The 27815-nt window shown below is 27.8% G+C and overlaps 3 protein-coding genes across 3 annotated transcripts; 2 read left to right on the top strand and 1 right to left on the bottom strand.

The window, feature by feature from the left end:
• The first annotated feature begins 11593 nt into the window (after positions 1-11593).
• Positions 11594-12519, top strand: LOC105639998 (basic leucine zipper 4). Its single transcript, XM_089718760.1, has one exon. It carries the CDS (start codon positions 11628-11630, stop codon positions 12213-12215), a length of 588 nt encoding a protein of 195 aa, XP_089574886.1. The 5' UTR covers positions 11594-11627; the 3' UTR covers positions 12216-12519.
• A 4411-nt stretch (positions 12520-16930) lies between these two features.
• LOC105639873 (antimicrobial ginkbilobin-2-like protein) lies at positions 16931-18311 on the top strand. The gene has a single exon (XM_012224053.4). The coding sequence runs from the start codon at positions 17240-17242 to the stop codon at positions 17963-17965; it is 726 nt and encodes a 241-aa protein (XP_012079443.1). The 5' UTR covers positions 16931-17239; the 3' UTR covers positions 17966-18311.
• Positions 18312-24554: 6243 nt separating this feature from the next.
• Positions 24555-27060, bottom strand: LOC105639999 (growth-regulating factor 2). The gene is made up of 3 exons (XM_012224203.3): positions 26658-27060; positions 26016-26222; positions 24555-25297 (listed from the first exon to the last, which is right to left on the bottom strand). Exons 1-3 carry the CDS (start codon positions 26956-26958, stop codon positions 24699-24701), a joined length of 1107 nt encoding a protein of 368 aa, XP_012079593.1. The 5' UTR covers positions 26959-27060; the 3' UTR covers positions 24555-24698.
• Positions 27061-27815: the final 755 nt, after the last annotated feature.

Raw genomic sequence — 27815 nt, 5'->3', positions numbered from 1 at the left:
GTTTATTACTGATATGTATGTTTCAACCACGTGATATATATCTTTCAGAGTTGCAATTGTCAGTGGAGAGAGGAATGGAAATTGCAATCAAAGAAGCACCATATCATCGAAGCAACTGAGTGATAGGACAAATGACTATGTTCAAGAACCTCTTCAACAAGGCAACCAAGACATCTTTTTTATCCTGGTATGTTCCTTGATTGAGGTTAGGAACTTAGGATGTGAAAGAAATATTCATATATAATGGATGTATAGAACCAGTAAATTAAATACTGATAAAAGAGGTAAATAAAAATATGAATAATTTTTCACTGACAAATAATAATAACAATAATAGATAGTTTTTTAGCCTAATACATAAATGTATTCTTGTACTTTAGTTAAATAACCTTATGGCATTATAAATTTTTTAAGAGATCTATCATATTCTGAAAGTTAAGGATTTTGGTAATATTTGCATAACTTTTTATACTAGGAATAGCAATTTTTAGAGTTTTTTTTTTTTATATTCAAAATATTGATTTAACGTGTTCGGTGTAACTTTTGCAATAATAATTTTCATATTTTTTTTCTATTCAATAAAAGTTTAATTAATTCAATTTTAAACGTTGAAATACTCAATGATTGAAGTTGGTCGCTGTAGTTTTTTTGAATTATAAATAATTACCGATTGGAGGTGTGAGAGTTATAAAATACATTGGGAGTGAACAAAATTTCTTCTATAATATAAATATTCATTTTCAAAAAGGAAAGGAAAGAAAAGAAAAGGTGGAACTTTAGAAAAAACAAATGGTCAAAAAGGATGAATAGGCATATTATCAGTTTTTTTATAAATTACATTGCTGTCTAGAATGTGAAGTGTATTGATGATGACAATGGCGAATAGGATATTCAACAATCAAACAAAAGGTTTTGTGGGACTTTGTATTTGTGACTTGAAATTGTTTCTGAGCTGATGAGTCCAATTTAATGTTTCACAGAACCTGCTTTAAAGGGGAAAACTCAGAAATTTATGATCACAGTCTATTCCTTGCATGAAAGGACTCTTTTTTTGTAGGACCAAAAGGTTGTGTTCTGTGATTGTCATGTTTATGAAAGCCATGATGTCAAGGAATATACACAAGTAATAATAGATCAAGAATTTGAAAGAATAATGTATTAATAGCATTCAATTAAACACAAATTTGCCTGATAGTCCCTTTCACCTTATTAATAATTTAAGTAATATAAAAAATTAGAATCAACTAAGCTTTATTTTATATCTTAATTTCAGATGTGACTCTTAAGCGTGATAATTAATAAATTTTAATATTTACTTTTGCTTTTGTTTCGATAATGAAAATTATATCACTAATTAATTATTTATCATATGAAAATTTTCAGTTGAAATGTTATTAAATTTTATAATAGTGAAATTATGTATATATATATATATATATATATATATATATATATATATGCAAGGCCCAATCAACAGTATTCAAACAAAGAGTATGTGAGTACAAATTTCATAAAGCTAGCCTAGCGCCCACCATGCATGTGAGCAAGCCTTAATATGAGGCTTTGACAAAGCATATGGCCCATTTAGTATATTGCTGGCAAAATGCACAATTTTGGGCTAAAAGATTTAGGATTTGTTAAGTCGGAAGAATTCTCCTCCTCGCTGAGCCTTCATCACTTTATCCTCGTCTCAGTTCAGTAACCAAAGAGATTAGTAATGAGTAAGTAGCTTATAATTGGAACAATTACATAATTTTATAAATTAAAGTGTTAAATAAAATAATTTTATAAATTCAAAATTTTAATAAGTGTAATTTTATAAATTAAAATATTTAACGGGTCTAAATAAAAATTAAATGTACCATAAAATTAAAATAATAAAATTGAAGAATAAATTATGTATTCAGCCAATAATATTTTCATCAGATATATAATATATACGTACAACATAGATGAGACAAACAACCACAAGAATTCAGAAATTATGCAATTTTTTATTTAGTTACTTTTAAATTTTTTTTATTCAACTAGTTCAGAAATTAAAGCTTGAAAATGAAGCCCAAAACTAAATCAACCATTGCTCATTCATATACAGTATGATTTATCAAAAATGGTCCATGATTGAGAATAATTAATGTTCTTTCTTTCCTTTTTGTGCAAAAAATAATCTTCTTCCAAGTTAGGCCCTAGATAACTTTGGTCCTCCACAATCACTTTAGGGTTGCCCCATAATGTTGACTCTGGCTGCAATGTCTAAATTAATCCTAGTTAGAATTTACTCTTTATGTTGGTCCATTACCTACACTATCACTCTAACCTTCAATTTTAAAAACATGGTCCATAACTTATTCTTGATGCTTGAAGTGATTACTAGGCAAAGAATAGCTTTTAAAGCTTAAAAAATTGTTTATGGTATTTGTTAAGAATTCCACGATGATTGAATACTCGATCTACAAATGACATATAAGGGTGATAAGTTAGCTAGCTAAGTGATTAGTACTAACTTTTTAATATTAGTTGATCCAAACCCAAGTAAGCTCATATCACTCATTTTCATCTTATCCTTCTAACCTATTATCCAATTTACCTTTACCCTTTCAATTTATAGTAGTATTAGTTCCTAAGATAAATTCTTCTACTCTATAATTAAGCTATTCTCGTATTCATGATTCTTATTAGCTTTCTATTTTTTTTTTTTTAATCACTTTCAGCTTAATGTGTTCGGCAACAGTTTTTTAAAATAGTTTTTAACGTGTTGACAAATCAAAACGATAATTGTTATTTTTTATAGTATTCAATTACTGAATATTTGAACTAGCTTTTAGAGGTTAAGATAACATTTTATAAAAGTTAACTCACGTAATATTTAACTTTTAGCGTTTAATGAAAAGTTATTTACACAGCTAACAACTAAACACCATTAAAACAACTAACAACTATCAAAACAACTATTTTTGCCAATCAGCCCCTATGTTTATGTTTAGATTTTTGTCTGTTTTTTTGCATTAGCACAAATGTGCAATTATCAACTTCTCCATATGTAATTAGTTGCATTTTTTCATTTTTGGCATTCAAAATGGAGTATCAACTGTTTTGGAAAGAATGCTTCATCTCCTTAGTACTAAACAGTAAACAATACATTCTCTTTTGACCCACAAATTGATTGAATTAATAATTAATACTAATAGCCTTTGAGGCTTTCATAAAAATCATTTTATGTCTATGATTAATAAAACCCATATGCTCACGAAATGTATCTCAACTAACCCACTAAGCAAATTCTAGAATTACTAATATTCTGTCCTTTTCCAAACTTTTTTTTTTTTCAAAAAAACAAAATTATTTATCTAACTATCTTCCAATCCCAGGCAAGAATCATTATCATATTACAACTTGGATTAATTAGTGTTAATGCCCAAAGGGTCGCATCTCAAATTTCTAGAATATTGTTATCGTATCTTATTATAATAAAACCCTAAACCTAAATATAATTAATTGATTAAAACCCTTTAAATCCCTGTCAACCTCAATATCTCTCTACAAACCCTAAATTGATCTTCAAAATTATCTCAATTGCTGTAATTATTTAACAATGGGTACAAATTTTATTTCTAAAAGCTGCATAAATTGTTGCCATTGTAAAGGAAGTCTACAGCCAAAGAAGGTGCCACCACCATCACCACCAAGCCAAAGCTATGTTCCTCCATACAGCAAGCTCGATGGAATAACTTCATGGCTTCTTAATGGCGTCGCGACGGTCTTCTTCTCTTCGTTAGAACGGTGTTCTTGTTTTTATCTCGACACTAAAGATGATTCTGATGATTCTGATCATACTCGCTTGCCCTTAATGATTTTATATGATAGTGGGTCTAAATGTGATAAAAGAGCTTAGAAGTTTGCATTATTTGTTAATTTCATAAAATTATTTAATATGCATATATTTATATGTATTATTTGACGTATATGATTGAATTTCATGAGAAATTTTATATTATCTGATATTCAAAAATAGAATAAGCAATAATATGAGGTTGAATAAAGTGAAAGAACATGTAAACTATACAATGGTGTAGTCAAAATATTTCTTTTAGTCTTATAAATTAAATTTTTTAAGTTTTTAAATTAATTTTTAATATTAAAATCAAACAATAGAAAATGACATATGAAAAATATTTTTTGAACGTAAATTATTTGCAAATGGAGTCAATAAAAAAGTTTTATTTAAGGCTCTGTTTATTTCCGTAAAATAATTTACAGGAAAATATTTTCCATAATTTTTCGTTATTTAGAGCATTCAGGAAAATAAGTTAATAAAAAATATTTTCCTAGTCAAAGGAAGATTAAGTCATTTTTTGAAAAAAATAACTTTCCATTTTCGAGAGAGTAAAACATTTTTCAAATATTGACAAATCTTATAAATCCATATTTTTTAATTTATTAATCATCGTATTATCGCTACCGGTAAACATTTACCACGACCACCAGATGATCGTTTAATGAATTAATAAACTTAACGTGTTAACACGAGGGCGGCTAATTATGGAGTTTTCAATTTTCCATTCCAATATGAAATTAAGTAACTTTTGAAAAGTTTGAAAAAGGAAAAATTGATGGGCATTAATCATTATTAGTTATATGAACATTTTATCTAAAGATAAAACATGTCAAACCAGGGTCATGCATCACAAACTATATAATCATATGAGTTCTACACTGAAGATCATGAGTTCTATCTTCTTGCCCAACATTTTTATAATCATTTGTAACATTTGTCCCTTATGGATTGGACTAAAATTATAATTATATAAATAGTCACTGCAGATTATAATATATCTCTTATATATAATATCTAGTACCAAATGGTAAAAAAAAAATAATAATAATTTTTAGGAATATTATATGGAAGTTCTATCTTAATCCACTGTAAAGTATAGTGACAAAAATCCTATATATGAAGTATAATTTCTAATTCAACATTATCTAGACTAGTATCATTACTATTAATACTTACTGATATTATCATTTAAGTGGTCAATGTCACAAAGGAATTTACAAGTTTGGTATATATTAATCCTCAATTTTTCATCTTATCATCAATTGACTTGCTTTCAGTATCATATATCTTTTCATTGAAATATGAACTGCTTCGTGGCCTTAATTGGAAGAATAGATTAGTTTCTTCCAAGATAGGAAATCCAAATTCAATCAAAATTAACCAAAATTATATGAAAATTACAGACAAAGACAACAAAAAAAAAAAAAAAAAAAAGGAAAAAATAATACTGAAAAATTATTAATTAATTTTAATACCTAATAAATTTTAAGATTAGGCTTAAATTTATAATACCACCAAATCAAAATCACACACACCTTGTATTTGATTTCTATGTTTTTGTCTTTTAATTGCACACACCACATACTTCAAGTGCGTGCATTGTGTAGAAAAAGATTTGATGAGCATATGTGTGAAGATGAGGAAAACAGTATACATACAGTAATAGAAAAAGACAGTGTGCAATGTCTAGATGGGTCTTGCTCCAACAATATAAATAAATGCATAATCATGAATTGTCGATTACTATTTCAGAAGCAAATTTTATTTGGTATTGTTTGACATCATGTTTTGTTTGTCGGGTTAATTCCCTCATTTCCATTCAAAAAGAAAAGAAAAGAAAAGTGAATTAAATTTGATATTTTTAACTTTTTTATCTAACACTTTATATTTTCTGAATTTGCAAGTTTAATATTAATTGCATTCTATATAGATCTTTTTAGAAATATTTCACTTTAAAAGTGGTTCCAGAAATTTCAATTACATTAAATTAAGTCCAACTAAGTTTAGATCAAAGATTAAATAATATTTGTAATTTTAAATTAATCCAAATCAATTTTTATTCAATTAAAATTTAAAAAATATTTTAATATTAAAAAGCTGAAGACTAAAATAAAAATTTAGAAAATAATAATAATTGAAATTCAAAACATAAAACAATTGGGTCAATTAAATCTAAATTTATTAATTAAAAAATAGAAACTAACATTAAAATTTTCGCTTGTGAGGTCCATCCAATCCTATCTTCCCCTCTTTGCAGAAATAAATTGTTTCTCATATCTTTAAATAAGCTAATTTGATTCTCTTCTGGTTAGCTTGGTAGAGCTTATTTTAGAATGGTGTAATTCTTAGCTTCTCTTTCATTTTTTATGTACAAAAAGAAAAGCAAAAAAAACTTTAGAATAAAATTTCTTCCCGATCTATTTTAGAATATATAACCAATCTCAAACTTATAAGTTAAGAAATAATGATAAAAAGATTTTAAAATATAATAATTTTAAAGTTTATATGGATAAGTAAATCTAATAATCTTTTTTTTATATATATCTATATTTTTTTTTTTCCATGTGATGGATATGGGTCAAGCATTAAGCTGTTGCTCCCCCATTGGAACTCTAATACAAAAAAGCAAAAGTAACGTTCAAGTTCTTATCTTTTTTCCTATTAAGCTGTTAAAGAAAATGTCATGTCCCTCTTGCTTTTTTTATCCTTGTCCCTTCAGATCACTTTGCAAATATATATATACATGCATGTTCTCTTTACACGCTTTTTCTGCAATAATTACGAACCGCACCGCAAAGAAATTTCCAGTTAAGGAAGTTATAATTGTACATATACAAATTATATATTATGAGAGGATATCATCTGTAGCTTTTGTTTTCTTTGAATCAGTTTCCTCCACAGAAATAAATTATCTTTAATGTTTAATCTTTATTAAGTAATTTATATTTCTAAAAATCAATTAAAAAATTTATCAAATCTTTATTCTTTATTAAGGTATCTTTCACATGAAGCCCTCTTCAAACAAGAAAGAGAATCATTCATGGGAAGTTATAAAACAGTTGCAGCTTTAATTTTACTATTAAAAAACCAAAGAGGAGAATATTCTCCATTCCAAGTAATTAATTAATTAATTATCTTCATGGAAATAGAATATTTGAATATAAAAACAGGTATGATTTTTGTTCTTTAATTATCAAATTAATGTCATTGATTTAAATTTAAAAATATTTTTATGAAAAGAAAATTAAATGATGATAGTTTTTTTTTTGTTTTTTTTTTTATAGAATACCATATTATATTATTAATTAGATTTTGCTTTTGAGTGTCGGCCACATGCTAACCATTTCTTGCACAACACTACGTATTAAGTTCTTGTTTTGTTCTTTTCTTTCATGAGACTTTTTTTTGCTATTTCTCCAATTATCATTTTCACAAGATTCCTTCGTAAGCTATAGATTCCCCCTCCTAAACTTTGAGCCTTAAATTTAATAAGTTTTTAAATATTGACTCTAAATCAATTTAGATTCCCTCTCCTAAGATATAGGTTTCATTCTTATTTTTTTCATACACTTATTTGTTCTGGATTGAGTGAATCATGAAGTAAAACTCTTTTAACAGTAGTGATTTCAAATTTTAAATTATTTTAAGTAAAATTCACGTAGAAATATATTTTATTTTCTCTGATTTAATTGTGGATTAATTAATTGATTCATTCTTGAAATATATTTAATGAGGGAATTATATAAAATTAAATAAGTCTTAAGGATTAATTATGGATCTAGATCCCTTGCCTTGAGGGAATTATGTGATTAACCTTTTTCTGCCTTTCGGCAAGACACACAATGACTTTGACAAAACTTTGTTTACTCTATTGAAATTATCAATGAAGGCATTAATCATAAGTTGAAATGTCACTTTCTTTTTTTACTTAATCAATTGCAAGCTTTGTCATTTTCGTTTTTATTCAAAATAGTCCAGCAATAATATGACAATTTTTAGATTCTTGCAAAAGGATCAATATATATGAACATATACATACATAAATCAAGTTTAAGTTTATAATTAATCTAGAATTTTTTATTTTCAAGAAATATTTTATTAGGTTTTAAAATAATATTTATAAATATCAATTACTATTGAATTCATTTTGAATAAATAGTCTAAAATATGGGCATAAATATAATAAAGATTAAAAACATAAAAAAATTTTCATTAAAATTTGCCCTGGTTTAAAATAGATCGAGAAATACTATCATCTCCTTTCATACATATCAATTTAATCATACCTTAATTGATCATCGAGAACTGAACATATTTTGTAATTCCATCACCATCGCCACATTAATCAAGCTCAAATTTATTAAATGCCATGAAAATAGTCTTGTATTGTTTGCAAGGAATCCATTTCCTTTTGTTGAAAATATGATGTGATTTTTTTTTTATGGTTTTATTTATATTGAAATAGATATTTAAAGAAAATGAAAGAGAAAATATTAATGACATTTTTAATTATTTATAAAAAGAAAGTGAAAAGTTTTTAAAATATTAATGATATTATTAATTTTATTAATTATTTTAAACTAGAAATATTAATGATATTAATTAAATTCTCTATTAATACTATTAAAAATAATTTTTTAAAAAATAAAAATTATTTCCTAACTTAATAGATTAACGTTGTCGTATAAGCACCTTTATATTCTAAAATGATGTCACATAAGTTTTTAGGACTCAACTTTTATATATTTAGATAGATATAGATATATATTACATATGAGGTCCCTCCTCACATCTTCTTTGAAGTGTGGAAAGACTAATTAAATTACACTTGATTAGTAAAAAAATAATTATTCTGAGATAGTGATATTTTCAGAGTTCTTTTATTAATCATAAGCTAGAATCTTTAATTGGATAAAATTATCCTCACTTTGTCACTCTCATAGTCTCTCACTATTCCAATTCATAAATAAAAGAAGTCATTATGAACCTAATTTCAATTGTTTGGTAAGTTAAGAAATCCAAAATATCTTTTACTACAAATTCCCTTATTTTCTCTTTCCTTCTTTTTTTTCCCCCATTTTTTCATGATTTCTTATGTTTATCCACGATCATCATCCAATATAATATTTTTTTTCTATGTAAACCACCAGTATTCGAATTTTATTATCAAGGACCGCCTAATCCGGCTCGGAACTTAATCAAAGTTAAGATTCTTCGCTCCTCTCTGCATGCAATAGCGGATCTAGAAATATTTTTCCATGGAGTGAATTTTTGAAAAAAGAGGGGTCAAAAACATAAATAAATTGAATTTTATAGATTAATTTAGATAAAAATACGTATATATTAAAAAATTCTAAAAGAAAGAGGGGTCAATTGACACCTCTTTTACAATGTGGATCCGTCACCGTCTGCTTGTGTATTTAGTGAGGATCAAACCCAAAAGCTCTTCTTACATGTTCAGCCTACATTGCCAACTGAGTCATAACTCATAAACAAATAAAATATTTACAAAACTAAAATATAACAAAATTATGTAAATGCATAAAATCCATTAAACAAAATTTGTAAATTCACCACCATTTGATCTATCAGAATCCATGCAAAGAAGAGCCATGTTGTGAATGAAACCCTAAGCTAACTAAAGTCAAATCTCATTTTAGTGATTAAAAAGCTAAGATTGCTATCTATTTATATCTGGTATACAAAATTAGTTATTTTAATACTTATTAATTTAGCTGTTTGGATATCTTTTCATAAAACGCTAAAGCTAAATGTGTTAATTTTTTATAAAACAATTCTTTAATCTCTAAAATGTAATTCAAATATTATATTACTGAATATTATAAAAAAATGTCATTTAACATTTTAACCGATCAACACTGAAAATTATTTAAAAGTTGTGGTTGAACACAATCTCTGGCTAGATGCACATCTTGATAGCCTTACCTACCAATTAGTCTCCAAATTTGAATTCTTCATTGGATGTCACGCCCGACTTTAACTACTAGAAGAATTATTCACTTTGTATCAAGCCAATTACATCCTATACTGAATTCGCAAGACCCGTAAGGTTTTGTCTCACAAGTGATATATGGAACTTCCCAAGAGATCACTCATTCTAGGATTTTCGTTAAGCGGGCATACTTAACCCTATAGTTCTCTCAATTCTCCAAGCCATTACACCAAAACTCGCCTTTTACGATTTAATTTTTCCCTTTTCGATATACGATTCAATTCATTCATGTGTCCCACATTCCACTACCCATAACAAGCCTGCCATCCTAAAGCTAGCCAGGAGCTTTGCTCTGCCCAAGATCACTTTGTGCGTCAGGATGTCGCAAAAACACTATCCTTATTTTATATTATAAAATTACATAATTCAGCATTTTATTTGGAGTGTTGGGATAAACATAATAATTAGAACAAAAATCTAGATGTAACCATCAATACTTTAAAATTATAATATTTTTTAATAGGCAAACCAAATATATATTATTAATAAATTATTTAAATAGCAATTTTACAGCAATAAAGCACAAGACAGCACTAATATATATGCACAAAAAGTGCAGCAGCAATCAACATTATAACTCTATCAAAATTAAAATTTTTTTGAAAACTTATTGATTTTAGATTGTTCAATAATGTTTATCTATATATTATTTAAAATTTCCAACCAAATTAAAATTTGATAAGTAAAAAGAATTGACCCGAAATTTGCACTAAGTATTATAAATAAATATATAAAATTTTAAATGTCTTTACAATTATCAACTTTCGTATTAAAATTTTAATTTATATATATATATATATATATATATATATATATATATATATATATATATTTTTTTTTTTTTTTTGGGTTGTAGTGTTGATATTGCGTTCACTTGATGTGTCTGCATCTTCTTCTTCTAGATACATTTATCCCATCAATAATTAAAAGTAAATCATAAAACAACAAAACATAAATGTATATATTGAATAATAATAATAATAATAATAACAACATGTATTTGTAGCTTTCTTACTATTTTTTTTATTGCTTATTACTATGCTAGTAAAATGACTTTCGATTATTAAAATAGGTGATGAATTTCTTTTATATGAGAAATTGACAATATTATATTTAAACATAGACCATGCCATTTTTTATTTTAATAATTTAATTTATATCAAAAAGTGAACAACTGTACCAACATAATGACTTTTCGCTAATTTTTAATTTCCAAAGAAATAAAAAAAATAAAAAGCTAATGGTACGTCAATTAATAGTGATGGCAATACATATTTATATATTTTTTCCAAGCTTGGTGCTTTTTGATCATATCAGCCATTACATCCCCTTCCAATTAGTTTCTGCGGCTCAGCTAGCCATTTATCAATTAGCCAAGCCATGTAAACACTGGATTCCACGTCAGCAACCTTCCAAACTATAGGCTGATCACACGTACATCTTTTCTGATTTTGACACGTATCAATAGTGGGACCCGAATCTTTGTTCCTTCTTGACTAAGCTAAATAAATGGACCCACCGGCTTATGTCAGCGAGCTCTTACCAAAAAAGCGAAGCTCAAACGCTTGAACAGTTGAAACCCCACAGTAGTGCCCACTGACTCGATGTACAGACAATTACATTGGTTGACCAAACTACCCCCGGAAAGCATTTTTCATGCCTACACTGGGTCCCACGGCTGCCCTCAAATTTGCCCATAAATATGAGGCTACTCCGCTGCATTTCTTCCCTTTCCTCCTCCTTCCCTCCTTATTCTCTATTAAAAAATTCCGGTGAGTCATGTCGTCTACTGTTCCGACTCCGGCTTTCTTTCTGTCTGATCCGATGTTCGGAGACCAATTTCCGTCCTTTGAAAACGGCGGCTTTACGCCGTGGGACTGTTCTGAACTCCTTGCTAGTGAGGCTCAAGATCACGATGATCATAATAACACTCAATTATCACCAAAACCGGTCGGTTCGGGTTCGAGTTCAGGTTCAGATGAACCAAGCGAACCGAACCGGTCGGACCAAACGAGTACAGTTTCAGTTATCGATGAGCGGAAACGCAGGCGGATGATATCGAATCGGGAATCGGCTAGGCGGTCAAGGATGCGAAAACAGAAGCACTTAGAAAACTTAAGAAACCAGGTGAACCGGCTGAGGATTGAGAACCGGGAACTGACGAACCGGTTGCGGTTTGTTTTGTACCATTGTCAAAGCGTACGAAGGGACAACGACCGGCTCCGGTCTGAACATAGTATGCTCCGACAAAAACTGTCGAACATACGGCAAATTTTGATGTTCAGACAACTGCAACAATTCACGTCTGCATGGCCATGCAATAACTTAATCACGACCGAACAGAACCCATCGTTAATCACTTCATGATGAATAAATTTACATATCATATATATATTATATAAAATAAATCAGTCCCTTAAAGTTTTAATTAGGGAACGAATTAAGAGAAACTCTCTCTCTCTCTCTCTCTCTCTCTCTCTCTCTCTCTGTCTCTAGAGTCTCTGTAAATGACAAAGGTGTCAAAGCAAAAGAAATGGTGGGTTTTGATGGTGATTTTTGATAAAGGTTGAGCGGGTCGTACTTTTTTGGGGAAAAATTATGGTGTATAAAGCTAGTGTAATTAGTGTTTACTTATTAAAGTATTATATACAACGTGTCATGTTTTTGGGTAGTTAATTAGCTAGTAATTATAAATTATAATTATAATTAATTAGCGAGTTCCAAGCTCCACTTATATATTTTTCTTTTTAATTTGATCCACTAATTTTGTTGTCTGTGACCGCGATCTGTGAATAACAATATGCTGCCTAACATCCTAATTACCACTAATTATGTGGTGCTTTCGGATATTAATCAAATCATCATAAGCATGCTTTGATATTTAATTACAGTATTGATTAATTATTAAGATTTATCAGGAAAACATCACTCTTTGAAGGGCAATATCGACCTCTTCAATCAAAGAATAACAACTTAATGAATTGAGAAGTGGGTGAAGGTGTTGATTTTTATTTCGTTAAAAAGAAATGGACAAAAAAGCAATAACTTTGTCCTCAATTGAACATGTTGATCTTTATTTATTAATGGTCTATTCACGTTTTAAAAGAAATAAATAAAAGCAAATGGTCCATTTGTTTGACGTATTACTCCACACCTGCCTTCTCCAAATAATTGAGGATCCAATGATTGATAGACAATTATCCGAACAGCAGACAATATACTTACATGAAAAATTAATTTTCCAAGTAATAATAATAATACTAGTAGTAATATTTCTTAATTAATTAACTTTTAATTACTGTTCAAATTCACAATTTTATAATTTTAAATATGAATATTGCTTTAATAATAATAATAAAGAGAAGAATGGCTTTATATGCTTTAAAAATGATGGCAAGGTATTAGAGGGGCCACAATTGTGATTAAAGACGTAATCCATTTAATCAGCCCATAACAAATTAAAGGAAAAAAAGTTAGATGGATGCTTTCATCACCTCTAACTTCATTCACCATTCAATACATCCAACACTACAGTTAAATAATTAATCCTCATATATAAAAAATTAGACATTCACATTCAGTAAACTCTTTTCTAAAAATCTTAAATGCAAAGACAAAGGACTGTTTGTCTTAATTAATAAACTTTATAATTAAAAAATATAGATTGTTCGTATTAATTAATGAAGATTATAATTAAAGTTAACCTGATGTTCCAAGGGTGCAATGGATATTCTGTATATGATACCTAAGTTTGGTCACTTCTATATTCGAATTGAGGGTAATGTTATATATTATCAGCTAAACTTTTAAAAAAATGGTAACTACAAATTTCAAATCTTTGATTTTACAAAGAAAATTTAATTAGGGATGCAGTCTAATTTTTCTAATTGAATCCATTATTGGTACCAAATATAGATGATACTTAATTTAATAATCTGTGTACGGTCAAATGATATAATATTTATCATATATATATATTAATTATTAAAAATGATAAACAATAATATTTATTTTCTTCGACTTGATAGCCAATAATATTTCCAGCCATTTTCTTATAAAAAAAATTTTATTAAAAATGATAGCCGCTATAAATTAATTCTCTTACATCATATAGGACAAACCCAAAAAACTTTTTGGACAAAACAAGTATAGAAGATCAAAATCAAAGATACCTAAAAATTAGGCTTGGCTTGAATGTAAACAAACAAATATTAACAGTTTTTTTTTTTTTTTTTTTTAATTGTTGAATCTTCTTTTTAATACTGATGATTCAAGAAATTGCAATCATGAATGTTATATCTAAGTCCTTAATTTATATGATCAAGAGTAGGTATGGATTGTAACTATATATATATATATTATAAAAATTATTTATAAAAATAGAGTCTCTCCAGAAAAAGGCAGGTTTAGGGCATGAAGGTGTCCTCTACTTGTCTGTTCTTTACCTCTAAAGTAAGTTATAAACACCAAAACTTTGTTTTCAACATAAAAGCGACATCGTATGATATGATATACAAATAGTTAATGCCTACATCTTCATTAATCACGCTTTGCACAAAAATTATTTAAAATAGAAAAAAATGTTATGTGGCTACTGTTAATTAAGAGTAGCAAACAGTAGGTTCCAGATTGGTCCAAGCTTAACACATAAAAAGTTGAATTAGGCACGTGTAAGCTTCGTTTTGCTTGCTGCCATGACTGTCTTTCTTCATCAATCAGTCCTTTTCTATGGTTTAGGGCATCACTACTTTTAATTATCATTATATATATGGTTCAATATTATCATATTGATAAATTAATTCTTAAGATTAGTCTCAGAAATTAAGGTTATTATACTCGGTAATGATGATTGAGTGTCCAACTCTGATTTTATTAATTTTACCAATTTGGTTCTAGGACTTTGTCTCCTCAATTACTCTTCTTTTGGCACACACATAAAATAATTAAAAAGAAATCTTAAGATAGAGCATGGTTTTTGCATGTCTGTCACTCAATTCATTTACCTTTCCTTGAAACCAGGAACTTCCTTGAAACTAAGAACTCTCAACATCATCTTATTCTCCATACATATCTGCAATTATAGTATAAGTTGGTAATTTTTATTTAAATCAACAAAAGCTCATATTACAAAATTAGACCGTTTTCTTATATAAACTTTACCTATAAAATCATGGTTTTAAAATTTTAAAATCGTATTAGTGAACAAAAAAAAAATTTTGAATATTATCTCATATCCGTGAAACGTGAGAAAATAAAATCAGCATTTGATTTTGAAGACTTATGTTTATCCAGTATCGCATTATTATATTATTGCCGAGTGCTAATTCAATTAAAATATTTGTTTAATTGCATTTTACTTTATATTATTATATAATAAATTTTGCTATTGCCAATTGCACCACTACAACTAGCAGTGCAAGGAAACATGATTAATTTGAAGACATGAAAGGTTTGATGGTAATGTGGGGGCCTAGAAGATATATAAAGAAATGACATGATTGCACTTATTTTGATCCTAATCACCAAATTAAAAATCTTTCACTATATCTTCTCTAACCAGTCTGAATATAATTACATGCCTTGTCTGAATGAATCTATTTGCCTGATTGAATTAAAGTTAAATAATAAATAATAATAAAAAAAAACGTGAGAAATATAGTAAAAGAACTTTCGCGAAAAACTTCTGCAAATCGGCAAAGAGTGAATTAAGATTAAGTATCTTATTTGAACAAGAAATTATTCCACTACAATTCCCCCATTAATTATTTAATCTTATCTAATCCAATTGATGTTGCTTTGGAGAGTTTTTAATATCTTAATGATTATAGAATTCAATTTCAAAGATTATATCTATTCTAATTCAGAACTTTATTTCCAAAAATCCGCATTAAATTCCTTAATTATATTATATTAATTTAATATTAGTGTAATAAAAAAATCCTTCTCCATTAGTTATATTATTACTTATATTATATTATCAATAATATAAAGAAATATCTACTTCAATAAATTAATTTCATCAATATTATAACAACAAGTGAATGTATAAAGTATTATTTTTCTAAGGATGCTTGATGACATTCTTCAAAAAAAATAAATAAATTAAAGAATGCTTGATGACATTCTTCAAAAAAATAAATAAATAAACAAAACAATGCTTGGTGACATCCTAATGTGGGTAGTGAAGGCAGGCAACTCCATAAGGACAACGGCGTGATTCATGTGTAATTGTAATTTTAGTTGGGCCTTATGGGGGGCCCAATTTTAAGTCAGGTAGACTAAAAGCATGGATTTTAGAGCAAAGCCCACTACTCCAGAGAAAGCCTTGAAATTTTATTAACCAATTATGCCAACAACTGATAAATTTTAGAAAAATACATGGGATAGATGTTATCAATAACGTGATTTTGGACACTTCGTGATCAAGATCATTACAAAAAAATAAAAAAAAATAAAAATAAAAATAAAAAAAAAAGTGGAAAATAGCGTATTAAAAAGTGGTAAAATGAAACGAAAATTAAAGAGCTTCATATGAATTTTTATTTTTATATTTGAACTTTTTTTTTTTTGCCATGTATGTATACATATATTAGTAAAAATACATATTGATCTACGTACCGAGCATAATCTAGTGATAAGTACATATACGTCCTGACTATTGATTCAGGTTCGAAGCTCTCTTTCAATACTAAAAAGGAAAAAAATACATATTCATCAAATAAAATAATAAAATAAAAATAGTTAGATGATTAATGGTAATGTATTATTTTTGACATTAAAAGCATAAATTCCACTATTCCTACCATTACTCTAAATTTTTATGGTGATAGTAAAGAGGGAATGGCCAAACACTCATCTCAACATCTTGTTGGTTTGTCAACTCTTGAATTAGTATATGTATTACTAATACTTGCAAGTAAGTAATGTTTATTGGATAAAACAAAACTTCGAATCAGTCGTTTTAGGAAGGATAAAAAAAAAGAATAATATATGTTTTTGATGAAGTCAAGATTGACAGATTTATTATTTGATAAAATGTAAAAAACTTTCGCATTCCAACCTTGTGTGCTATAATTAAATATCTTAACTAAGAAAAGTAATAGAGTGATTATTTGGAGGAGGTGCAATTAACCAGTCTAATTATGGGCTTTTTGTTTTGCATTACAAAACTAAGTATACTGTTTATCATCAATGTAGTTTCGTTGCTATCTCCTAATGCCATTATAATTCTGTGTCAAATGGCTTAGCTTATGTTTGAATTCTTCTTGTCAGCTTGATCAGTTGCCAAATCCAAAAGAAAAGGTCAATCACTATCTAATAAATTTTGAATCGAACACTATAAATACACTCTCCCAATAACCGTAAACTCAAAAATTATTCTGTATCCAACAATGGCCTTCTCAAGATTTAGCTACTTACTTACATTAGTTCTACTTCTCCCCACCGTTTTTGCAAAAACTGATCCTCTTTTCTATTCTTGTTCAAGAACTGAAAATTTCACTGTAAGTAGTTCTTATGCTAAAAGCTTGCACAAGCTAATTGAAAATATCAAGTATTTAGCCCCAGCAAAGGGCTTTGCTCTTGGTTCTTTGGGTCAAACTAGCCAAGATCGACCGTATGGACTCACTCTTTGCAGAGGAGACATCTCCGCTTCAGATTGCTTAACCTGTATTGCAGAAGCCAGCAATGAAATACGCACACGCTGCCCAAATAACAAACAAGCAACTATATGGTACGATAATTGTCTGATCAAGTACTCGAATATTAACTTCTTTGGCCAAATAGATGAACAAAACAAGTTTTATCTCTTGAACGTACAAAATGTGAGCGATCCGGCATCGTTTAACGCAAACGTGAAGGATTTGTTAAGCAAATTAGCTGAAAATGCTTCTGTTAGTCCAAGAATGTTTGCTGCTGGAGATATGGAGATTGAAGGATCAAAGAAAGTTTATGGGTTGGCTCAATGCAGTAGAGATCTTTCTAGTGGTGATTGTCAGAAGTGTATTGATAGTGCTATAAGTGAACTTCCAAGTTGTTGTGATGGGAAAAAAGGAGGTAGGGTTGTTGGTGGGAGTTGCACCGTTAGATATGAGATTTACCCATTTGTTAATGCTTAAAATTTGTACTATTTTGTTCTTTTAAGATTCATTTATCACTACTGCATTAGTGATGTAACTTATTCTGAAGATATTGGATGTGAATAAATATGTAAAATTTCAATATAATTGATTGTTTCTTTTGTTTAATAAATTAAAATTATTCTGAAGATATAATGAAGGATCTTAAATTTACTAAATAACCTCAATTATGCTATGGATTTTGCTTCTTTAATTAAGTTAGGATATGGAGGCTATATAAATTATTTAACTAGTTAATTATAATTTATCATGTAGTATCTCATCTAATGAAATATAAGATTATTTAATCTATTTTGATAAGAGAAAATGCTAATTAATTAACCCATAAAAAATATATACACTTTCTTCATTTTCTTGGAATTCTATTTGTAGGAATAGATGGGAGATTATTACATAACCTTACCAAATTATCATCTTTAACCTCACATGAATTCTTGCAAGAAAATATCATAAGCTTACTCTTCCTCATAATTTTAGACGCATTAATGGTAATATTACTGTTAGACTTCTTGCAATTTTCACTATGCATCTGCTTACCATTATTACTAATTCTGACATTTTTTGTGCACTCTTTGTAAGCTGCAAGAAAAGGGTCTTCTTGCCACAACCCGAACCCTTTGGCAGTAGTGCTTCGCCTCGGCGGCTGTAAGTTCTGGCAGGGAGGAAGAGGAATCTTTGTGTCTTGAAAGGAGCTATTCGATGTCGTTAACGTTGGAGAAGGTGATAGGTTGAGGACACGTGCCTTAGAAACTCCAGGTGAGTCCTCCCATGAAAAAGGTATGCTTCCATGAGAATAAACCTTTCTATGGCTCATTTTAATAATTTTGTGGGAGATATATTGGGGTATGCAAGAGAAGACTAGTAATTGGTTCTTATAATATTGAGAGAGTTACAACTCTATGTTCATGCACTTTGTACCTTTTAACTGCAAACTAAAGAAACCAACAGGGCAAGCAAAGGAAACGTGATAGTGAGAAAGGTTTAGCTTTTGAACCAATTCAAAGAATTAGATGATGAAGAAGGAGACAATGTGTTTGGTTAGGTGTAAAATTGTTCATTCAAGGACACTATTACTGGGAGATCACATTTTTCAATGTCTTCCTAACAGTCTACTTACGAGTTATTTTCCATTTCTTGCTAGGTTAAATGAAGTTTCCGAACTCATGTACTGATGTACACCACGCAAGTCATCATCAATCTAATTTCTAAAAGGGAAGGAAGTAATTAGTTGCACCATGTATTGGGTAATGCAAATTAACACATACACTGTATTATGAGAAGATTTTTGTATAACTTGTGCATGGCAGAATTGAGAATTAGAAGAATGACTATAACCTCTTAACCATAGAAAATTTGTTAAAGATTGCTGCAGAGAAAGCAATTTCTAGGAGTGTAGTGGAAGGCAAAACATTGATTGGGCAAGGACGCAAACATGTATAGCAGTCAAACAAATGGACACTCAAACAACACGAAGTATATATTTTATTATTATGGACATATGATATGGATATGGATAGCGTAATGTTATAGCGTTATAATAAAGACGAAAATTGAACCAGGGTCCTTTGTTCATTCTCTCTTGTAGAGGAATTTGATTAACAGGAAAAGGTAGTAACAGCTAATTAGTGGTGTGTGGTAGCTATAGATGGAAACCTGAATCATTTCGGATGGAGAATAATGTTTGCTCTATGATTGAGTATTGACATCGAATTACATCAACTTGGGAAGATATAAAAATAGTCTCAGAATATCTGCAAGATGAATCAACTTAAAAGCTTATTGGATAAACTTTGATTTTCAGCTTCCTATAAAAAAATTTTTATTCAATGTTTTTTCCTAAAAGAGAATTCCAGCATAAATTTTCTTTATTCATAAGTATCGAACATTTGATCTTTTGTTTAAATTATTTGAGATTTTTGTATGTTGACTGATTTCTATTGATTTTGATTATTTTATTTTGGCAACTAAGTTGGATAGTTTCAAAAAAAAAAAAAAAAAAGTCGTTAGATAAAGAGAAAGTAGATTGTATTGCCGGACAACCAACTTTGTAACGATAATGATTTTATTGTCTCTTTTTCCTACCAATATATAAAAATCTGCTAATGTGAGAACGATTTATTTTAATTTGCTTTCTAGACCCAACCATTGAAAAGTAATTTGTAATTGGGTTTACGCCCACTCTCCGAAAGGCCTAGAGGCCTAGATCCAGATATATATTTCTCGAAAGGAAGCAGAAAAGGCAACAGCCTTCTCTATATAATCTCGGAGCAAAGCATTGGGGTTTTTCATTGAAGACGGAACTATCAGAAAGAATTCGCGGCCTCTCTTTTATTTTCGTCTCCTTCAAATTTTCATATAATGTATTTTGATTCACCTGTTTCTTATACTATTCGTTATTCTTAGGCTCTGATTGTTTCCATAAGATAATTTATAAGAAAATATTTTTTAAAATTTTCCGTTGTTTGGAGCATTCAGAAAAATAAGTTAACGAAAAATATTTTTCTGCTCAAAGAAAAATTAAGTCATTTTTTAAGGAAAATAACATACCATTTTCGAGAGAGTAAAATATTTTTTAGACATTGATAAATCTTATAAATCAATTTTTTTAATTTATTTATCATTTTATTATAATCTGAGCTTCCCAATCTCCATTTTTTATTTTTATTTTTTTCTTTTTTAATTTAATTTCTGTTTTAAATTCTTTTTTTTTTTTTTGCCAACCAAGGCTCCTAATGCATTAAAAAAAAAAAGAACTGTTTTAATAAATTTTAATTATTAAAAATTATAATCCAGTTTTCATTCTTTATCTGTGACTTCAGAGTTTTGATTCTTCGAAATTTGTTTTTTTTTTTTTTTTTTGTCCATACAGATTTCTGGAATATATTATATTCCTTCACATTTTCTTATAATTTCTTTTTAAAATTTTACCTTAATTAGTTGAAGTAAATTTCTTTGTTTTTAATTTTTTTTTAAATTTTTCATATCGTGGAGCGATTATATTATTATTTTAATAAATTATTATGAATTATAAAATTATTAAGATGAATAATCAAAATTCTACTTGATATAATCTAACTGTGGTAAATGTCAAAATGATGTGTAATAAAAAAAAATTTATGGCATTGTTTGCAATAATATATCATTGTAAATCTACAATATTTTAATCAAGTTTCATTAAATATAATATTAAGTTCCCTCAATTGTAATTTCATAAAAGGTGTTCACTCGGTATTCTTTTCTAGTAAATCCAAAAGGTCTTTAGTGAAACAAAAAAAAAAAAAATAATAATAATAATTTGAATTTTTTAGAAACACAATACGATAAATATATACATTATTACTAATTATGCTCCAAGATAAGTGAGCATTACTTGGTGATTATTATTATTATTGAATTACTTTGAAAAGTTTTTAATTTGTAATTTTACATTAAAATTTTTTTATTAATAATAATAACTAACCCCTATATTTAGTTATAAATCGATGATAATTTGAAATTTAAGGTTATTGATTTATTTATTTTATCCTGATATGAATGATTTCAAAAATTAGTATATTTTGAATTTGAATTTTAAATATAAAAATATAAAAATTAAGCATGATATTAAATTTTTTTTGAAAATAATAAATATCGTTTAATCAAATCGGAAATGAAAGTAGCTTCAATGTTTGAAGGAAGCTGAAACCAAACATAAAAACCAGCATACGAACAAGATACTCTAGCCAAAGACTTTGTTCGCTGATCTCCATACCCAATTAACAGTAATATTGTTACTGTTATTACAAAGCTCAACACAATCTGCTATAATCGCATGCCATTACTGTTATTATAAAGCAGGATATTAAATTTTGAGAAATTAAATTGACTATTAATGTATTTACTAAAGTTTTATATAATTTATTTGTAAATTAATAAATTAAAGTTTTAAAAAAATACCAATGAACATAAGACTTAGATTTTTTTCTTTTTAAGCCACCAATTTTTTTTTTTCCAAAAATAGAAAATAATTGAAAACAACATTGAAGAAATGGAAAGAAATTAAAAAGACAGAAAGGAATTATATTTATTGTTTGAACATTATTGAAAATTTTTTCAAAATTCTTTCTACATAGTGTATTTTTCTAGCCCCCAAAATTTTGATCAAAATAGAAAAACTTGAATCAAAATACATTAATCCAAGATCACATGTAAATGTAAATCAAGTCCTAACAATATTCTATTCAATATTTCATAAGCATGGCAGAACCCATAGTAAAAAAAAAAAGTTATAAACGAATCCAATAATCAATATTAAGAACAAAAATAGTACTTGATTATATAACTTGCTTCTAGTTGATTTGAGAAGCCACATAGCAGAATCTAAAGCAGTACAATTGGAATCGTTGTTTAATCTCTGCAATAGAAGGACGTTGTTTAGGTTTGGCAAAGAATAATGTGGTTATATGTTTAAATCAAATCTCTTATTCACGTAGGATATAGATAATATGGATAAGTATATTTGAATTTTAAAAGTTTTAGTTATTATTAAAAAGATTTATATATTTTATATAGATAATATTTTCATTAAATATTAATTTTGGCCAATCACAACGTAGAAAAATAAAAAAATTTTAAAAATTTCTAAAAAAATAGAATATTAAACAGAAAAAGCGTCTTATACTTTCTCTTTGTTTTCATATATATATATATATATGGTAATATTTCACTTTAATTTTCTTCTTTCAATAGCCAAAAGACAAAAGAGAGGAAAAAGAAATCAACCAAAAATCATGTAAGGAAATTTGTGAATAAGTGAATTACTTTCCGTGTATGTATATATATATTCAAGTGAGAATGGGCATTGCCAAAAAGTTTTGATCAATTCAAAAAATAAAGTCAATTTAATTTTAATTATTCATATTATTTTTTATTTAAATTTAAATTTTATTAAATAAAATAATAAATTATATATACTATATAAGGTATATATTAAATATAATAAAAATATAATATCTTCAAAAATTTTAATTTTATTAGTTAAAAAATAAAAAATAATTTAATTTTAATTAGTATATTAATTTTCTATTTATATATAAATTCCATTAGATGAACTAATAAATTATATTATATACAAAATAAGGTATGTGTTATATTATATTACTGTACAAAGTACATATTAAATATGGTACGTACTATATTATATTACTATATAAAGTACATACTAAATATGGTATGTACTACCTTTCAAAAAAAAAAAAGTATGTACTGTAATATATTACTATATAAAGTACATATTACATATGGTAAGAATATAATATATTTAATTATTATTTTTAATAAATCTTTAATGTGATTAATTATAATTATTTTTGACAAGTAACTTATTTTAGAAAAAATATACTTAATTTATTATTATTTATTAAGGAATATATTATAAAATTTATTTTTTATATAAAATAGAAAACAAAACTTATTAGAAATATATATATATAAAATATAAAATTATGACACGCTGTGTTAGCAAACCCATATAATACATTGAAAGTTTTTTTCTTAAAACAATAAACATACAATTAATCATATCCTCATAGATTTTTGCAAAAATTAAAAAAAAAAAAAAGCAAATTATAAGTGATGCTATATCATAATGATTGATATATTAATTATTATAATATTGCCTTTTATATTTTAATAATACAGATATTTTATGGTATTATATTATATAAAAATTAAGTAATCAAATTTAAATTGTTATGAGAAAAATTTTTATTGGTTGATGAGTAATTTCATTTTCATCCAAATTTGATAGTTAAATTATAATAATATTTTATTATTATAAAGATATTATTTCCATAACAAATTATTTGATTATAACATTTCTCATTTCACCACATTATCACCAAATTTGCTAGCAATTAATAATCAACTTTTAAAAATCGGAAGAATCATGGCTTGAGCTGCTTTCTCTGTCAATGTGTGACACACGTTTGAAAAAAATTATATATATATACACTTTAATCTAGGATAGTAAATATTTAAAATAAAACCAAATTAAATTGAATTAAATTAAAATGTAATTTAATTTAGTTCAAATTTTAAAATGATGTAAAATAAATTCATTATTTTATTCAAATATAGCGCTATCATATTTCTTAAATTATTTTGTTGAATGACTGGGTCATAATCACATTTGACCCATAGCATACTAAGTTAGATGACGTTTTTACTTTTTCCCTTTACACAAAAAGGACTGATGTTCATAAACACAATTTAACATTTACAATTAGTTTTTTTAAAAAATTTAAGCAGTTAATTATTTTAAGTTATTTGATAATATTTTTAATAAAATTTAAAATAAGTGAAAATTTTTATGTATTCATTTGTTTTTGCAATTAAATCAACGGTCAAATAATTACTTATATGCCTCATAGTATAAACTTGACTGTTTTATCCTTTTAAATATTTCTAATAAAAATGTTAGTTTATAATCATACTCCAGCCAAATAATTTATAAATGCAAATATCATTAATTTATAATTGAAAGAAATGCAACAAAGCAGAAATTAAAATATTATTCTGAAACACAATATGAGCAAAAATAACAACCTCCTGCTCAATTGATATCAGCAAGTCCTTACATTCCTAATTAAAAATATAAAAAAGAGACAAACATCTCAAGGGGCAAAGAACTCCAGGCTTCTTCACCTTTTATTTTCCTTATCCCACCACTACCTCAGTTTCCAGCATTACCAGCAAAACTTGCATTCAGTACCTCTCCTAAACGGCCACCAACTGTAGAATAACTTTGCTTTTGGGTTAACTCATCCATTTGATTGCCAAGCACAGAAGACGACATTAATGGTGAAATAGAAGCTCTCTCCTGCAATGCTGATGTGGCAATTGGGTTTGACATGGAAAGTGGAGTCCAATTATCAGACTTCAGCTGCTTATTATTACTATTATTAAGCCAACCATGACCATCATTGAAAAAGCTTAAGAAAGGGTCACAGTTTTCATAAATGCCTGAATTATTAGCAGTTTCCTCATTCTTTGACTGTTGGAGCTGTGAAATTGCATGAAATGGCTTGCCGGAGATGACAGTTACAGGCATGCTGGTGTTTGTGTTGGTTGCTTGGGCAGCTGTTTGGGCTTCCACAGGCTTTCTTGAACGATAGCGGCCTCTGTTCCTATGTTTTTCACAATACTTTTGGTCCGGAACAGTATTCCTTGAGCATCGCCATTTCTTTCCATCTGTTCTACGACACCGTTCAGGTTCAGAATCCCTGCTGGTGCTGCTGCCCATGTAACCTAGTTGGAGACTACTGCATCCCACTGTAGAAAGTTTCAAAACATAAAGACTTAAGCTACGTAACTAAATTATGTTATCCACGGTTACAGTGTAAAACTCTGCTTTTTTACTTCAATTATATTTTTTTTATTAACTAAGAGGCTCAAAGGTCAGAACACATGAGCTGCACAACAAGTTAACCATCCCTTTATTCACCAATTTGATAAAAACTCTTATCGTGGAGAGGTCTCGATTCTTAAACTCATACCTCTAGATAGACGAGAAAACCAATTAAACCACACTAGATTCAAACCTTCAATTATTTTTTAATTATTCCATTTAAAATAATGCTAATTTATTAAACATTTTAAATCATTAATTAAATATTGACACTTGGTTAATATATACTTGAGATTAGCTCAATTGATAAAGTGAATTTTCCAATTTTATAACTAAATTACGTACGAGTACTAGAGACATAGCAATACGAGGTACTTAATTATTTATTATGAATTTTCTACTCTTGGCCTAAATGTTTGTTATCAAATAAATGTGGTTTAATTAGTTTTTCTCATTTACGTAGAAAGTAAAAAATATTAAATTCGAGTCATCTCGACTATAAGAGTTTTTACCAATTTAGATAAGTAAAGGAGAAGGTTACTCGTGCTTGGGTTGAAAAGGAAAGATAAACACACATAGCTTAGTCCAACAGCATGTCAAATAACCCAAAAGAGGAGAAAAAATAAAGATTAAGAACCTTACATGAATTGGAAGGAAAGACCCCAGCAGAAGAGGCAGGCAAACCATATGGATGGGGGCGGAGGTTATTCTCAAGAGGTAGGAGCAAATTATCAGGTTCAGGAACACTTGCAGAGATGTGCTTGTAGATCAATGCTTGCTGTTTTAATTCCATCCTCTCAGATGCAGTAAATGCTCCTCCTACTCCATTTAAATTTTCACTACCATAACCTGCAAAATGACATGTATGCAACATTTCGCCTCAAACGTTCATGGAAGTTCTATAATTATATTAATACCCCGAATTTTTGTAATTTTGTTTAACTTGAAAAAAGAAAATCAAATTCAAAAATTGAAGACTGCATGCAACTGCATGAAAATTTTAAAATTCTAATTAATGAAGCTATGTAAATTTAAGTTTTATGTGTCAAATTTACCAAAATTTGCCAAAATCTTCCGTGAGGACAAAATATGTCAGAATCTTTGAATAAATGCATTTTACAAAATCGAAGGTGAAACAAATTAAAATCGTTTACCAGTTTTGAGTAAAACAAGTCAATTTAATCTTCTAGCTAATAATAATTATTACATTTTGAACAAAAATTAAAACACATGAAATGCATATCTTTTTGAGAAATTGAATGTGTCTATTTTCTATATACATACCTATACTTATACTGTAAGGAGCAGATCCATAGTAAGGGAAGGCAGTGTGGCTTTGGCCACTTCTCTCCATTAACCCATCATCTCCATTCCAAAATGGAGAAGCTGATTCTGGTTTAAGTGAAGATGATGAACCATAAACCAGAGAAGCAGTAGCTTTTAGCAATGGAGGAGCCTTAAGATGGTTCAATAGCATAGATTGGCTCTCTTGCTTAGCTAAACTAAATATATGAACCTTTTGATTGGACTCATAAATAGAAGAGACTTGTGAAGAAACTTCATTACTATCCGTATTAGGATTCATAATAGAAAAAATATATCTATTTAACAAGTCTGTATAAGGCTCTCCCAAGAGAAGTTGGGAGTTGAAATTGAAGGAGAAGACAAAACACAGTCTGTAAATCTTAGATGTGCTATGCAAATATTTTGTCTGGATTTTATAGAAGAAAGAAAAGCATGATTTTGGTCATCTTTAAAGGCAAGATTCAAGTTACCATAGTCTCCTTCATAGGTAGATTTTCTTTTAATTTTTTAGATTGTTTAAAATAAGTAACTTTCATATCTTTTTACTAAATTCTCCTTTTATCACACTTAAAATTACAAAGCACTAAGAGCATTAGATGTTGTAAGTAAAGAGCAAAATTGTAATATGATTTAGAAATCAAATTATAGAAGCTTTAAGGCTTTTAATGCGGTTTGATTTAAATGGTTTGCCAGTCAGTCAGTACCGGCTTACTATATATTTTAATTTAATTTAAAATATTTATTTATATAAATATATAAAACTACATCCACACATCTTGACCATATTCGACAGCAGCTTCTAAGTAGCTTAACATCATTGTATATAGTATTCGGTAACATAGCGTTTAAACTAGCTTTTAGAAGTTAATATAGTATTTTAGGGTTAATTTCACTCATGATCCCTAGACTATAGACCCTATTAAATTGGCTCCTAAGTTTTAATTTGTCACACAAATATATATTAACTTTAATTGAAATTTCAAAAAAATACATTACGCCTATTAATGCGGTTTGATTTAAATGGTTTGCCAGTCAGTCAGTACCGGCTTACTATTTTAACTTAATTTAAAATATTTATTTATATAAATATATAAAACAACATCCACACATCATGACCGTATTCGACAGCAACTTCTA

The sequence above is a fragment of the Jatropha curcas genome, chromosome 3, assembly GCF_041381405.1.
Source record: "Jatropha curcas cultivar XTBG-Jc1 chromosome 3, XTBG_Jcur_1.0, whole genome shotgun sequence".
Taxonomy (NCBI): domain Eukaryota; kingdom Viridiplantae; phylum Streptophyta; class Magnoliopsida; order Malpighiales; family Euphorbiaceae; genus Jatropha; species Jatropha curcas.
The sequence above is the reverse complement of the archived record's forward strand: the minus strand, read 5'-3'. Positions and strand labels throughout refer to the sequence as shown.

Excerpts from the sequence above, each read along its gene's own strand:
- LOC105639873 (XM_012224053.4), top strand. The coding sequence starts at position 17,240 with ATGGCCTTCTCAAGATTTAGCTACTTACTTACATTAGTTCTACTTCTC.
- LOC105639999 (XM_012224203.3), bottom strand. The coding sequence starts at position 26,958 with ATGAATCCTAATACGGATAGTAATGAAGTTTCTTCACAAGTCTCTTCT. Across the intron at positions 26,223-26,657 it reads TCCTTACAGTATAAGTATAG|GTTATGGTAGTGAAAATTTA; the intron begins GTATGTATATAG and ends GTCATTTTGCAG. Across the intron at positions 25,298-26,015 it reads GGTCTTTCCTTCCAATTCAT|TGGGATGCAGTAGTCTCCAA; the intron begins GTAAGGTTCTTA and ends AACTTTCTACAG.
- LOC105639998 (XM_089718760.1), top strand. The coding sequence starts at position 11,628 with ATGTCGTCTACTGTTCCGACTCCGGCTTTCTTTCTGTCTGATCCGATG.